Below are 14,460 nucleotides of genomic sequence, written 5' to 3'. Positions count from 1 at the left end.
GAGCAGAGACTTGAAATTATAGCCTTTGCCTCAGGGATGTGCCTTTTGCTGTCTCCATGAAAATCAGTTCAAATTTGGCCAAGTTACAAGCCTTTGAAAAATCACAGTTTGCACACACTCAGTATAGACTTGTCAGAGTTTAACAAGTAAAATCCCTGAAGATTCTCCTCAGCGTGCTGGAGCTTCTCACAGCTCCTAGCCCTGACCAAACTGTGCATATGCCATCCCCACAGAGCGACTGAGCATGTTCCAGCCCAGGGCTACAGTCACAACTGTAATTGCTGCTCCTAGCTTCTCCAGACCGGAGTGGGGCCGGGCACTGGGAAATGACAGCAGGGAGCCGGGAGGGCAGAGGGAGACTGGGACTGGGTGCTGGGGGGAAGGAAGTCAGAGAAGTGAGCAGGGGAGTCTGGAGCTGGTTGGGCAAGGTGACTGGGACTAGGGACCAGTGGGGGAAAATATGGTTGGGGAGAGAAGACACATATGATAGAGGGTATAAGGGGAGAATGGGGACTGTTTGAGAAAAGAGACTGGGACAAGGCGTTGGGAAGTGAGTGGGGACACAAATGAGACTGGATGAGAAGCAAGGGAGGGAGATTAAGGCTGGAAGCCAGTGTGTGTGGAGAAGGGGGAAGACAAACTGAAAGAAGAGCCAGTAGATGAAACCTGGGACTTGCTGGCCAAGGAGACTGGGGACAAATTGGAGCAGGAGAGTGGGGACTGGGACTGGCTTGACAAGAATACTGGGACCAGGAGTGGGAGGGGTAGATTAGGACTTGGACAGCAAGCCCAGAGAGGGAGAATAGGAGTGGCTGGACAAGGAGATTGGGACTGATATGAGATGCCTGAGGAATGGAGATTGGGATTGGGAGGTAAGGATAACGGGACTGGGAAAAGAAGCCAGAGGTGAGGAAGAAACAGGACTGAGACAGAAAAAGGCTGGAGGGAAGTAGCAATGCAGTCAAGCTTGTGTGGAATGGGCAAAAGGATCTGTGTCCCAGGTCTAGAGCACACTCCCCTCCAGAGCCTGGAATGGAACCCAAGATTCCTGAGTCTCACCATTCCCCTGCTGTCAGCAAATATCTGTGGAACCCTCTGGCAAAGTATCTGTCTCATCCCCCCTCTAGTGCTGGTCCACATGAAGGACAACTTCCTAGTCATCTGTTACTCCATTAGCTCAAGTGGCAGAGGTCTGTGCAGTGGTTCTGAAGGTTCCAACTCTGCAGATGAGCCCTGTGGGTGTCAGTATGATGCCAGATGATGGAATTTCTGTTTTTTTCAGTTTGCTTTTAGGAAATTATACACAAAAAAGAACATTATTAAGGCTGCAAAGTCAAGCACTTAATGTGGAATGCCATGATTAAGGTTGCCTGTGCAACCTTAATTTAGCCCCCTTGTGCACATGCATTGTGATACAGTCTTTAATGACACAATCACACGCTGTTTTTTTCCACAGGACCTCAATCTAAGTATGAGCAGAGGGACCACAGCTGGCTACAAGAAACAGAAGAAGGAGAGGTTTCAGAGTAGCAGCCGTGTTAGTCTGTATCCGTAAAAAGAAAAGGAGTACTTGTGGCATCTTAGAGACTAACAAATTTATTAGAGCATTAATAAAGAAGAAGGAGAGTACATGGTAGCAATGAAACAATTATGATCAGCATAATAAGCTGTAGTCACAGCTCACCATCTGCGTAACCATTGTTCTTACCTTTACTTGTTACTCCCCGCCATCCTGTTCATCTTTCCACAGGGAGAGAGATGATGACAGAATCTTAGGTCTGTTGTAAGTGAGGTAATGCTAGTAAAAGCACTGTATGGCGGTAAAAATGGTGGTGCCCTATGTACACCATCGCTACCAGCAGTGGAGCTGCGCTAGCTAGCATTGCCAATAGCACTACCCAGCTGCAGAAAAGGGGGCATTTCTGGTAAGAGTGCAGGGCCACATCATGGCTGCAGAGAAGGTGGTTCTGGGTTGGCTGTGGGTAAGGCTACGACTTCGTCTCCTCCTGCATGCCAGAATGACTGCACTGTGGGAACATTGGCTACTTTTTATACAGTATAATGACTCCTGACATTGCTGCTCAGACACTGGACCCTCTTCCTTGTTCTTACCACAGCTCAGTTTCGTTGAAGGCATAATTTGGCCCATTGTGTAGATACAAAATTTGTGATGGTGTAGGAGGAATAAAGGTTTAATTGATGTGGGATTAGACTGACTTTATCACTAATCAGTGGAGAAGCCAGAAGTGCATTATATAGATCTTTGCAAACAAGGGTAAGTAAATGCTTTCGCCATCCCATGCTTTGTTTATGCTGCATTACAGAGCAGTTAATGTAGACATTTTTAAGTGCTAAACACCAGGGGTCAAGTTGTCTATGGGTGTAAATTGGTGCAGCTGCATTGAAGTTAATGAAACTGCACCACTTAAGGCTGGCAGACAGTTTGGTTGCCTGCTGATATTATTTGTCCTATCTTGCCAACTGCAAAGTCTTTGCACTATGAATCTTAAGTGTACATGCTTTGGAATGAATATGCAGTTAGGGGGCTAGATCCAAGGCCAGTTCCCTTCTCTGCCACAAACTCTCTATGTGACTTCAGGCAAGTCCCTTAGTCTCTCTCTGTCTCAGTTCCCCATCTGTAAAATGGGGATAATTGCACTGCCTGACCTCACAGGTGTATTGTAAAGATGAATGCACTAAAGTTGTGAGGTGCTCAGATACTGTGGTGAGGAGGTCATATAAGTACAGAAAACAGAGGGAGAGAAAATGCATTATTAATACATTTCTAAAAATGATTTAAAATTTTGTTACATAATTATTTTAAACCTTGTGAGCCAGGTTATATACCATTAGGAAACCTGGTTTTCCTCCTCTCCACTGTGATAAGCAGATGTTTCTAGTCAGAATGATTGTGAAATATTGGAGTTTAAAATGTCATTAATCCCAGATGGAATATGAGCAGTCCTAGATGTTGGACTGGTATCATTTTGGGGGAAATCCCAGATATTTTTGAAGGAAGTAAACATTTCTGTGGCATCTCAGTTTAAGAAAAACATCTTTTTGAAGCTGCTCAGAGATTTGAAACAATCCTAGGAAGATGAGTTATTGGACAGACCATGGGTCTGGCAGTCAGAGGTCCATGGTATGTGAAGTTCATCCCAATTCCACCCTTTATCACACAGATAGTAAGCACCACCCATGTGGTATAAATATACAGACAAGTAGTTCTGGTAAATTATGGGGATTTATGGTAGAATTCAGTGAGCTGCTTAAAAGATACTGCCTGGGCTGCTTTTGCCTGACAATCCAGCCCTGCCTCAAAGGCCACTTTCTCGGAACTGAAGTCAGCTCCCATGCCACAGCTGGCTGCCCAGAGAAGTAATTTAACAAATGCATTTTATTTTTGGATATGTCTGTCTCTTTGTTTTGTGTCTTGCATCTCACACTCCCTCCGCTCGCTGCCAGTTTCATTTCTGAGACATGTAACGTGCAGATGCTAATGAAAGCACTTGCTGCCTCCAACCTCAAATTCTCTCCAGAGAATAGCTACTATACACAAGGTGAAAAGAACATGGCTTTTAAACTGTAGGATTCTTCCCTAGAGGTAGTATTCCCTACATGGTCAGTGGCCAGTAGCCTTAGAGCAAAAGATTTTGTGAGGAGGGAGAATATCATGTTAATCACATATTCCCAACTGGGAAATACATGCTGTCATTCTAAGGGAAGGAAGCTGTGCTGTAATAAGTTTATTGTTATATGTATAATGGAGATGCCAGATTTTTTTCAACAGTAGCAGGTATTAAGATCTTCATTTTGGTGATGCATATGTTCAAATGAGGGGCTGTTCGCATAGATCTGTCAGTATTCCCATTATAACCCGTTCTTTTCATGGATGTATAACATGGCTGCAAACTTTCAACCAGGCTATACATTCTCAGCCTGTAAATACTGAATATACACAGTGTAGATATGGATAAGATTGTGTCATTTGAGAAACAGTATGACAAAAAATAATTTAAGACAACTACCAATGGGGCAAAATTAATGTACATGGAACCTTATCTTAGACCAGTGGTGGACAAACTACAGCCCAGGGGCTGCATCCAGCCCTCAGACATTTTAATCCGGCCCTCAAGTTCCCTCTGGGGAGCAGCATCCGGGGCTTGCCCTGCTCTGGCACTCCAGCCAGGGAGCGGGGCCAGGGGTTCCAATGTGTAGGAGCAGCCAGGGGGTTCCGCACACTGCGGCTGCCCCCACAGCTCCCATTGGCCAGGAACCACGGCCAATGGGAGATGCAGGGTGGCACATGCGGACAGGGGAGCACACAGAGCCACCTGATCATGCCTCCACATAGGAGCCAGAGTGGGGATATGCTGCTGCTTCTGAGAGCTGCTTGAGGTAAGCGCTGCCTGGAGCCTGCATCCCTGATTCCCTCCCGTGCCCCAAACCCATGACCCAGCCCTGATCCCCCCTCCCAGCCTCCCAACCCCTCAGTCTCAGCCCAGAGCACCCTCCTGCATCCCAACCCCTCATCCTCAGCCCCACCCCAGAGCCTGAACCCCCAGCCAGAGCCCTCACCCCTACACACCCCCCACATGCGAACCCCCTGTTCCAGTCCAGAGCCCCCTCCCACACCCTGAACTCCTCATTTCTGGCCCCACCCCAGAGCCTGCACCCCCAGCCGGAGCCCTCACCCCCCTCCCACACCCCAACCCCCAATTTCATGAGCATTTGTAGCCTGCCATAAAATTTCCATACCCAGATGTTGCCCTTGGGCCAGAAGGTTTGCCCACCGCTGCCTTAGACAATTTCCTGGTTTTTGAGTGCTTAACTGTGCATCCTTAATATTCTCTTAACATGCTTTATTTGAATGGGATGCCTGTGTATATGTGTGTGTGTGCACGCATGCATTATCTTTGTGTGCGTGTGTAACAAAAGAACACACAGAGAGATAAATACCCTTAAACATCAACTAATCAACCATTGTCATCTGTGACATTGTAGCATGTAAAGGCCCATCTGGAAAAATGAATTACTAATATCCCCAATTTATATGTGGGGAATTGAAGCACAAAGAGATGCAGTGACTTGCCCAAGGTCACGCACACAGTCTGTGGTAGAGCTGAGAATTTTAACCCAGATCTCCTGAATCCTAGTCCAGCACCTTCACCACAAGACATTCATAAATGGCTAAATTCAACCCAGGAGACTCTGCCTGCCTGCTTTGCCTCGAATTGGGATTCCCATGGGATTCTAAGAGTTTGGGCTTATCTCTTCAAAGGACTCTCTACATTTGAATTTGTTTTAAATTGACTGATGGGGCATCCATTAAGTATCATCACCTGCATTTTGTTTGCATCTTAAAAATAAAGAAGTTAAGACTTTTTTCTACTCCCCTACTAGGTTTTATAAAAGTATTTTGTGTAGGCTCAAGACAATACTACAAAGTTTTTGAGAGGCTCAGATACTACAGTAATGGGGGCCCATATGAGTATCTTCGACAGAGAGATGAAAACTTTTTTGGGCCCATCCTTCCTCCAGCCTCTCTCTTCACTCCACCTTCACTTCACTTCACCTTCTGGGTGTGGTGTTCTGGCTCATCTAGTGGCACTGAGACCACTTTTAGAGAGAGAGAGAGAGAGAGAATGAGTGTGCTCTATAGCCTTAGCTAAGAGCCAGTTGATTTTTAGCTCATGCAGTACTCATACACTAAGCTCCAGAGGCCCCCGGTTCGATCCCACCCGCCAATGACCAGGGTCTGTCAGTGTTACACATACACCTGCTGTTCAGTTTCAGTCTAGATTTTCCTGCTGCTTGTCACTAGTAAACCTGATCTTGCAGAGACTTGGAGAGAGCATTTGTGTAACCTCCCCTCCCCTCCCCAAGAAGTGCATGAGAGAGATAGCAACGAAACAATGAGATTAATTATACACAAAGACTCAGAGCCTCGAAAGTAGAGTTGCCAACTGTCTAATCGCACAAACCCAAACACCCTTGCCCTAACCCCTGCCCTGCCCCTTTTCTAAGCCCCCGCTCCCCGCTCACTCCAGCTCCCTTCTATCACTCGCTGTCTCCCACTCTCATTCATTTTCACCGGGCTGGGGCAAGGGGTTGGGGTGCGGGACAATGTGTGGGCTGGAGGGTGGGGCTGAGGGGTTTGGAGTGTGGTGGGGACTCTGGGCTGATCCTGGGGCAGGGGGTTGGGGTCTGAGAGGGGGTCAGGTTCTGGGAGGGAATTTGGGATGTGGGAGGGGCTCAGGACTGGGGCAGAGGCTTGGGGTGCAGGAGGGGACTCAGGTACGGGCTCTGGGAGGGAGTTTGGGGTCGGGAGGGGATTCCAACCTAGGGCAGAAGGTTTGGGGTATGGGCTCTGAGAGGGAGTTTGGGTGCAGGAGGCTACTGGGGCAGAAGGTTGGGATGCAGGAGGAGGCTCAGGGTGCAGGCTCCGGCCAGGCGGCGCTTACCTCAGGTGGCTCCCAAAAGTGGCAGCATGTCTGGCAGCAGCTCCTAGGATCACAGGCCACCAGGCGGCACTGCACACTTCCCCTGCCTGCAAGCACCGCCCCCACAGCTCTCATTGGCTGAGGTTCCCCGTTCCCACCCAGTGGGAGCTCAGCGCAGGAGTAGCACACAGAGACCCCCCTGGCTGCGCCTCCTCCTAGGAGCCACTGCCAAACATGCTGGCCACTTCCAGGAGCAGCATGGAGCTAGGGCAGGTAGGGAGCCTGCCTTACCCCGCTGCACCGCCGGCCTTTTAGCATCCTAAAATCTCCTGGATTGGCTTCAGTAGCCTCCAGGAGACTAAGCTCGATTCCAGGAGACTCCCAGTCAAACCGGGAGGGTTGGCAACCCTAGGTGTCTAAAATACCTTGGAGGATCTGGGCCAGAATTCTGGCAAATGCAGAAAATAAAAAGACCGAACAACAGAATTTTTTCCCCTGTCTAATATTCTTCTGCTGCATAGTCCTTGGTTCTGCTTGTAAGTTCAAAATGTGATTTTCAACTTGACAGTATCTCCTTAATACTTGTTTTAATTCATTAACTTTTAACACACTATAGTTATAAGCTATTTGTTGTAAAGTGCCAATAGTCTGGACTTCCAGAAAAGAGAACACCCAGTAGATAAATACATGGAGATTTCACTTCCCAAACTTTCTCTTTTCAGCTTTTGTCACTGGCAGTTGCCAAAGAAGATGTGTGTTTCTGCTGGAATATCAGCAAGCCACCTTCCAGGGGCTGGTTTTCTTTGCTTAGTTACTTGGCTTTGGAAGATGTCTGCAGAGTTGTGGTGTAGCTGGTGCCAGTTGTAGCAATTTCATTTTAAAAACTAAACATGTCACTTGAAATAGGTTGAATAAGACAGGTTGGCTAACCAGCTTTCTGAACATGTCCCATGAGTAACTTTTACTGACTTTGCACTCAGTAGGTGGAGGTAAGTGCTTGGCCTTTTGCCTCATAATGGGTCTGATCCTGTACAGTGCTGAGCATTCTGGCTGCTAATAATAATAATAATAAAGAAATTATTCATGTGTTTAACTGTAAGCATGTGAGAGTCCCACTGACTTCAAAGGGATGAGTCACATTCTTAAAATTAAGTTTGTGTGCAAGTGTTTTGCTGGATCAAGGCCAGAGATCTCGGCAAGTTACAGGATTGAGCCCAATATGTGGGGCATTTCTATATATCAGGTCATATATTATTGCTTTCCTGGTCATGTGTTACCCTGTAATTACAGCATATATGCAGACTTCTTACAGATTCTAAGTACTAATAACATGAGGGGTCAAATTATGGCTGCCACTGTGTGAATGACCTAGAGGGGAGGAAAGGATGCAAGCAGTCCTTTTGATTCCCTCCTCTAGGGTCCCAAAGCTGGAGGCAGCCAATTTTGGCTACTAGCTTTGGGGAGTACAAAAGAGAGCCTCTGAGACTGTTGGCATTGCTAACTGGCTCAGGGGAGCCATATCTGGGCAGAGTGGAAACAAGGACATGTCTACACCCTGTGCTCTGGGAAGTGCAGGAGGAAGAGCAAGCTAACCTTGCCTATAGGTGTAGCAGGTTCTGCTACTCACTGCACTCCCCACCAGCACCCTTGGTGGTTTTATGACTTTCACAGTCATAGCACTGGGACACATAAACTGCTGTCTCTCCCCCAGTGCTCAACAGAGCCCCTAGCTGTAATTTAGCTCAAAATGTTATTCTGTAACTCATAATTAAGTCTTTATGTCCTCTTAGTTTGGAACCCTGAAGAAATCTGATGAGTGCCTAGTTAATAGCTGCTGTGCAATTACAAACTTAAGGTATCTACTGGAAATGCTCTGTAATTATTTCTTTTAACCAGGTAAACTTCAGGCTGATCTAATAAGGGAATATTAATGTCTTTTTGCGAGGGAGGAAAAGAAAAACAAATGAAGATATTCCATCTAGTCACTCTGCCAATTTTGGTTTTTAGGGGACAGCCTATGCTGCACGGTGTTCTGTAAAGCAGAATGGATAAAACAACAACAAAACATTAAGGAATTTTCTCATTTATTTTGAGGCAGAAGTGACCTAGACTTCCAAGGCAGTTTTGCCTGAGTAAAGACTGCACAGTTGGGACTACAGTGAAGGACTTAGGCCCTGATCCAAAGCCCAGTGGAATCAAAGGGAATCTTTTCACTGATTTCAGTGGGTCTTCGATCAGGCTACAAAGGCAGTTTATTCAGGAGAAGACTGAAGAGTGATATATGAAAAGGTACCACTAATTATTCCATCAGGCAGCAGAGGGAAACATGCAGCTCTGTGATTCATCATTGATGTCAACAATTTATATTTACATCTCTGAAAACAGCATATTTGTGGCTGCCACAGAGTCAGCACAGCCGACCTCTCACATTTAAAAATCTGCTTCATGAAAATAATGAAGCTTTTTAAAATATTCTTAACTGGCCAAAAAGAACAATTTTCTTTTTTTAAATAAATGCTGTTAAACCATTCATCACTAGGGCATATCCATTTTAAGGTGACTTGCACTTTGGGCTAATTTGTATATAAAATCATATAAAATGTAATAAAGAATGATAGCCTTGCTTAGGTTTTTAGATCATTCTTTGTAATTTATTAGAGAATTATATCACTTTTATAAAAAGACAGTCATTCTTTATTAAGTTCTCAAGTTCTTAAGAGTAATTCCCATAGAACCCTACTTAATTTCTATGAGACCCTAAAGGTTTCATCATTATTAAATTCCATAGGGTTCTTCCAGAAAGTCTAACTGCTTGGATTTGTCTTTTTAAATGAATGCTATTTAAATATTCAGTCCACTTGTTTGTTTTTTAAAGAATTTGATACAGGAGTAGAATTGGGCTGGATCATGGAGGCTTGGCATACTTTTCTGTTCCAGAATCTAAGCTTCTCTTTTTTTTTTTTTTTTTCCATTTTAAGCCTCCATTTTAAAAAATGACTACTGATTTTGGGTGTTTTTGTTTTTGGGTGCCATCTTGACCTTGAAAGGGCCTGATTTTTATAAAGTGCTGAGCATCCAACTTCTGAAACTCAGGCTTCTTTAAAGTATTTCAAGTCAGGCACCCCAAATCATTAGTCCCATTTCAAAATGTAGGTCTACATGTCTAACCGTTGTAGTTGTAAAGAAAATCTTCACTTTGTGAATCTAATGTAGTTCAGGGCAGTGATGTCTGCCTGAGTCTACAGACAGTCTGAAACATTAGCTCTGAGAGAGATGTGAACTGCCTTATTCATCTCATCAGAGTGATGACTCTGAAACCTAATGATAATTTAAATGCCAGTGTTGTTGGCTGTTTCGCTGCTGGTTAAAGAATCCAAAACGGCAAGGGACAATCATACTGTAAAGTTCTGCGCAATCTATTATAAGTGGCTTTTTTGGCACCTTGTTCTATTACTCAAATAGGTGAGGCTTGGGAGAATACCACTACTTCCCTCACCCCACCCCACCCGTATTCAATCTGTGGTTCAGTTGTGCCAAAACCGGGCCACCCAGAACTCATTATTCTCCATGCTTTGCAATAGGAAATATGGAGTACAGCACCTTTATGCCAGATGTTTGTTTACAGCTTCAGAAGCAGCTGTCCGAGCTGGATGAGGATGACTTGTGCTACGAATTTCGTCGGGAGCGCTTCACCGTCCATCGCACTCATTTGTATTTTCTACATTATGAGTACGAGCCTGCCTCAGACAACACTGATGTAACTCTGGTGGCTCAGCTCTCAATGGACAGGTAGGGAAAGCTCTTTTGTTCTATAAGGAAATCAGAAACAGTGAATATCTCCTACAAACTCCAAGAAGCTTCCCAGAATTTTAGCAGTGCCATGCATTAGAGAGAGGAGTATGACATTTTAATTGTGAAAATAGGGGACTTGCACTCTTGAATGAAGAAGTAAGTGTTGTACAAGCATCCACTCTTTATTTATGCCAGGAACTCAGGTGCATTGGCAGAGCTGCATGAGAAGCTGAGGTTTGGAATAGCAGAGGTTACTACTACTCAGGACTATGGGGCATGGTTCATTTGTTGTGATTTATAACAACCTATAAAAATTAGGAGAACTGTGTACTGGATGTTGACACAGTACAAGAGCTGGTCAAAATGTTCAGCATAAAAAAAAGTCTCATTTGCACGTGCATTTTCTCGACACTAACATTTTCCTGTGGAAAATGTCAACTTCAATCATTTTTTTTAAATTTTCTCATCAGGAGAATTGATACAAAATATTGTTTCTAGTTGACATTTAGAGGTGGAACATTTTTTCAATTTGAAATGTCAGTTTGAAACAAAAAAAAGTTATTTCAACATCTCAGATTATTTCATTTCTTGAAAAAAATTAAAGTTTTCATTTTAACATTGATGATTTGAAACTTTTCGGAATTTATCATTCTGCTCAATTTTACAATATTTCAGTTTTCTATTCTGAAGTGAAAACTAATTTTCTGAGGGATGAAAATTCCATTTGCTGACCAGCCAGTACACAGGACTTGTCTTGTCTAATTCCAGCAATTGCAATTAGTGGTCCACTTTCAGAAACTTAAAAATTAATATTAAAAACAAGAACAAAGCCCAACCCAAAATCAACCACCTAAGTCAGTCTCCATTTTCCTGCAGTTTTTAGTCTGAATCTGCAGCCATGCCTCGCTCTGGCTGCTATCAGAATGTGTTACAAGAGGGGGAAAGGTTTCAGAGTAGCAGCCGTGTTAGTCTGTATTCGCAAAAAGAAAAGGAGTACTTGTGGCACCGTAGAGACTAACAAATTTATTAGAGCATAAGCTTTCATGAGCTACAGCTCACTTCATCGGATGCATTTGGTGGAAAAAACATTTTTCCACCAAATGCATCCGATGAAGTGAGCTGTAGCTCACGAAAGCTTATGCTCTAATAAATTTGTTAGTCTCTAAGGTGCCACAAGTACTCCTTTTCTTTTTAAGAGGGGGAAAGCACCACTTTAATATGAACCGGCAACTGATGCTGCATTAAATGGCTTCAAGGTTAAACTCGATAAGTTTATGGAGGAGATGGTAAGATGGGATAACATGATTTTGTCAATTAATTGATATTTAAGTATTGATGGTAAATAGGCCCAATGGCCTGTGATGGGATGTTAGATGGAGTGGGATCTGAGTTACTATAGAGAATTCTTTCCTAGGTATCTGGCTGGTGAATCTTGCCCATATGCTCAGGGTTCAGCTGATCGCCATATTTGGGGTCGGGAATGAATTTTCCTCCAGAGCAGATTGGAAGATGCTCTGGGGGTTTTCGCCCCGCTCTGTAGCATTGGGCACTGGTCACTTGCTGGAGGATTCTCTGCACCTCGCAGTCTTTAAACCATGATTTGAGGACTTCAATAGCTCAGATATAGGTGAGAGATTTATCGCAGGAATGGGTGGGTGAGATTTTGTGGCCTGTGCAGGAGGTCAGATTAGATGATCATAATGGTCCCTTCGGATCTTAATATCTGTGAAGTGGAGAACATATAGAACACAACATGACACATGCATGACACCTCTTTTGCTCCAGCCGAAGGTCAGCACTATTCCAGGGAGGACCAAAGGAATTCAGATTGACAAAACATTTTCAGAATATTGTAAAATTAAATACAGTCTAATGAAAGTGGCACCATTTAGCCATCTCCTCAGCACTATATTCTGCACATTCAGCAATGATTTGCCATGTTCACCAGAGCTTTGTGTATTGATTTTTAATTTAAGAAACATTTCTTAAGTATTTGCAAACCTTTGAGTAAAAAAACCAGTCTTTGAGTGAATGCCATAATAAATTAGGAAAGCTGGTATGTATGTGGTTTCCCTCCATAATTTAATTCAAAAGAATGAGTTGCAGCTCTGTGCCATTTCACTGGCAATGATGCAAAGTCTGATCATCTGTTCTGGATCCTCACAGGGACACACATTTTACTGATAGACAGAGCTGAAGTTTAATTCAGAAAGAACACCCCTTCTAATACAGTGCAGTAAAACTCCTTCCATGCTTCATTGGTGTGTTGTTATAATTTATTGATTTGGATTGAAAATACTCTCTTTCAGCTAAAATCAATAAATAATATCTTACCACCAAAGAAGCATTTAGCTGTTTTATTTTTCCCTCATGTCTTTCAATTGCTGCCATTTTTAATCTTCTTTAGCTGCTTTTATTAAGCTCCTCTATAGCAGTTATAGAGATTTGTGAACAGTGTCTCAGAAAGAGATAGACATGTACATAAATGATATACTGCATAGTACATACCTGCATTATTCCTTCAAGCTATTGTAAGAAGAAAAGGAAACCCAAGTCAGCAGCTATCAGTGTCTCCAGATCTAGTCCCACTGGGGCTAAGTCTGATATGATTGCAGTGATAGGTTTATGGATGTTTGTCATGCAAGCTGGGGGGAAAGGGAAGGGGAGCAAAGGTACATTTTAGAAGTCCAAAATAGATGCCCACAGAAGGAGGCACATTCATTGGAGTTTGTTACTTGTTATATGTTGTCTTTCAGACTGATGTGTTCAGACTGATGCAGATTGCTTGACTGCACCACTAGCTATGAAGGCGTTATTCAGGAGTATACCTTGGCTAGACTGCCTTTCTAAAGCAATGTTTGTCCTTAGCATTCAGCTGTCAGAAGTAGTTGTGACAGTGCAAGCTTGAAGTGTGGACAAAGAAAGCCACAGTTGACACCAGTTGAGTGTATTAAAACTGGAATAAGAGGGAGTCGAGTGGCAAAAGAATTCCTAAGGGGGAAGTTGATCACAAAGAAACAATCAAACAAACAAAAAAGATGTACAGTAAAATCCTCTTGACTGGGCATAGACCCTATTGGAAACAAACATGTACCAAGTGATCATCTTGATTTGTCAGAGACTATATTGTGCTGGGACATATTTACTTCATGAACTCCTTTAAAAGTGAGCATTGCACAGAGCAATTTTTTGAAAAACCAAAGAAACTATATTTCTTGCTTTAGAAGCCATAATTTGTAGATTTTAAGGGCAGAAGGAACAATTATGATCATCTAGTCTGACCTGCATAACACAGGTCATAGAATTTCACCCTGTTATTCCTACATCAAGCCCAATAACTTGTGGTGGATCTGAGCATGTCATTTAGAAAGACACTACAGAGCTGGAAGTACTCCTCTTGGGGGAATCCTGCACCAAAAAAATAAAAATTCTGTGCCAAAAAATTAAAAATTCTGGACACAATACTTTAAAATTCTGCACATTTTATTTGTCAAAATAACACAATATAATCACATGAGTTTCAATTTATTTTGGCAATTTATTTCAAAATACCTGTCAGCAACTATGGCTGTAACAATACAGACAACACAACATATTCAGAAAATGTTTTTGACAAATAGATTCCTTATTAGGCATATTAATACAGAACTTTGAGTAATAATTCATTAAAACTGAAATACAGAAACTTATTTCCCGCACCCCTCAAAAGCAGTGCAAAGGCTTGGGGGAGCCAGGGATAATGGAGGAGCTGAGGGAGAGGGAAGTAATTGCTGAGGAGGAGGCTGGGAGTGAACTTGGAGGATTGTTAGGTGTGGGTGGGATAAGTACGGAATAGGTTTTTTTTTTCTGGGGAGGGATTGTTAGAGAGTTGTGGAGCTTCCCCGATGCATACCCTGGTGGACCCTAGCCTTTCGCATTCAGCCAGGCATATCTGCACGTCTCCATGTGTCCCTGCACTCTTACTCTCTCCTCTCCCCATGTGTCCCTGCACCCTCACTCTGCCAAGCATAGCTGCCCATGTCCCCATATGTCCCTGCATCGTCTCTCCCCATCCCCATGTGGCCCTGCACCCCCATTTCCATTCAGTCCCTGGCTCAATGTTATCACCCAACTAGTTCATGCCCCAGCCCTAGTCTGTCTCTTCACTAGCCCTCTGAATCCCAGTCTTTGTAACCCCCTCTGTCCATCCCCCTTATATCCCATGCCTCCTTACATGGCCCCACAG

The 14,460-nt window shown here is 43.7% G+C and overlaps 1 protein-coding gene across 4 annotated transcripts in view; it reads left to right on the top strand.

The window, feature by feature from the left end:
* LARGE1 (LARGE xylosyl- and glucuronyltransferase 1) overlaps positions 1-14,460 on the top strand; it is a 371,084-nt gene that overhangs the window by 320,363 nt on the left and 36,261 nt on the right. For all 4 annotated transcript variants that reach the window (XM_038396618.2, XM_043519916.1, XM_043519928.1 and 1 more), the window contains one exon: positions 10,069-10,232. In XM_038396618.2, the coding sequence (XP_038252546.1) occupies positions 10,069-10,232 (164 nt within the window). The remainder of the gene's footprint in view (positions 1-10,068; positions 10,233-14,460) is intronic.

This window comes from Dermochelys coriacea, chromosome 1 (assembly GCF_009764565.3).
Source record: "Dermochelys coriacea isolate rDerCor1 chromosome 1, rDerCor1.pri.v4, whole genome shotgun sequence".
Lineage (NCBI taxonomy): Eukaryota > Metazoa > Chordata > Testudines > Dermochelyidae > Dermochelys > Dermochelys coriacea.
This window is presented reverse-complemented; position numbering and strand designations above follow the sequence as displayed.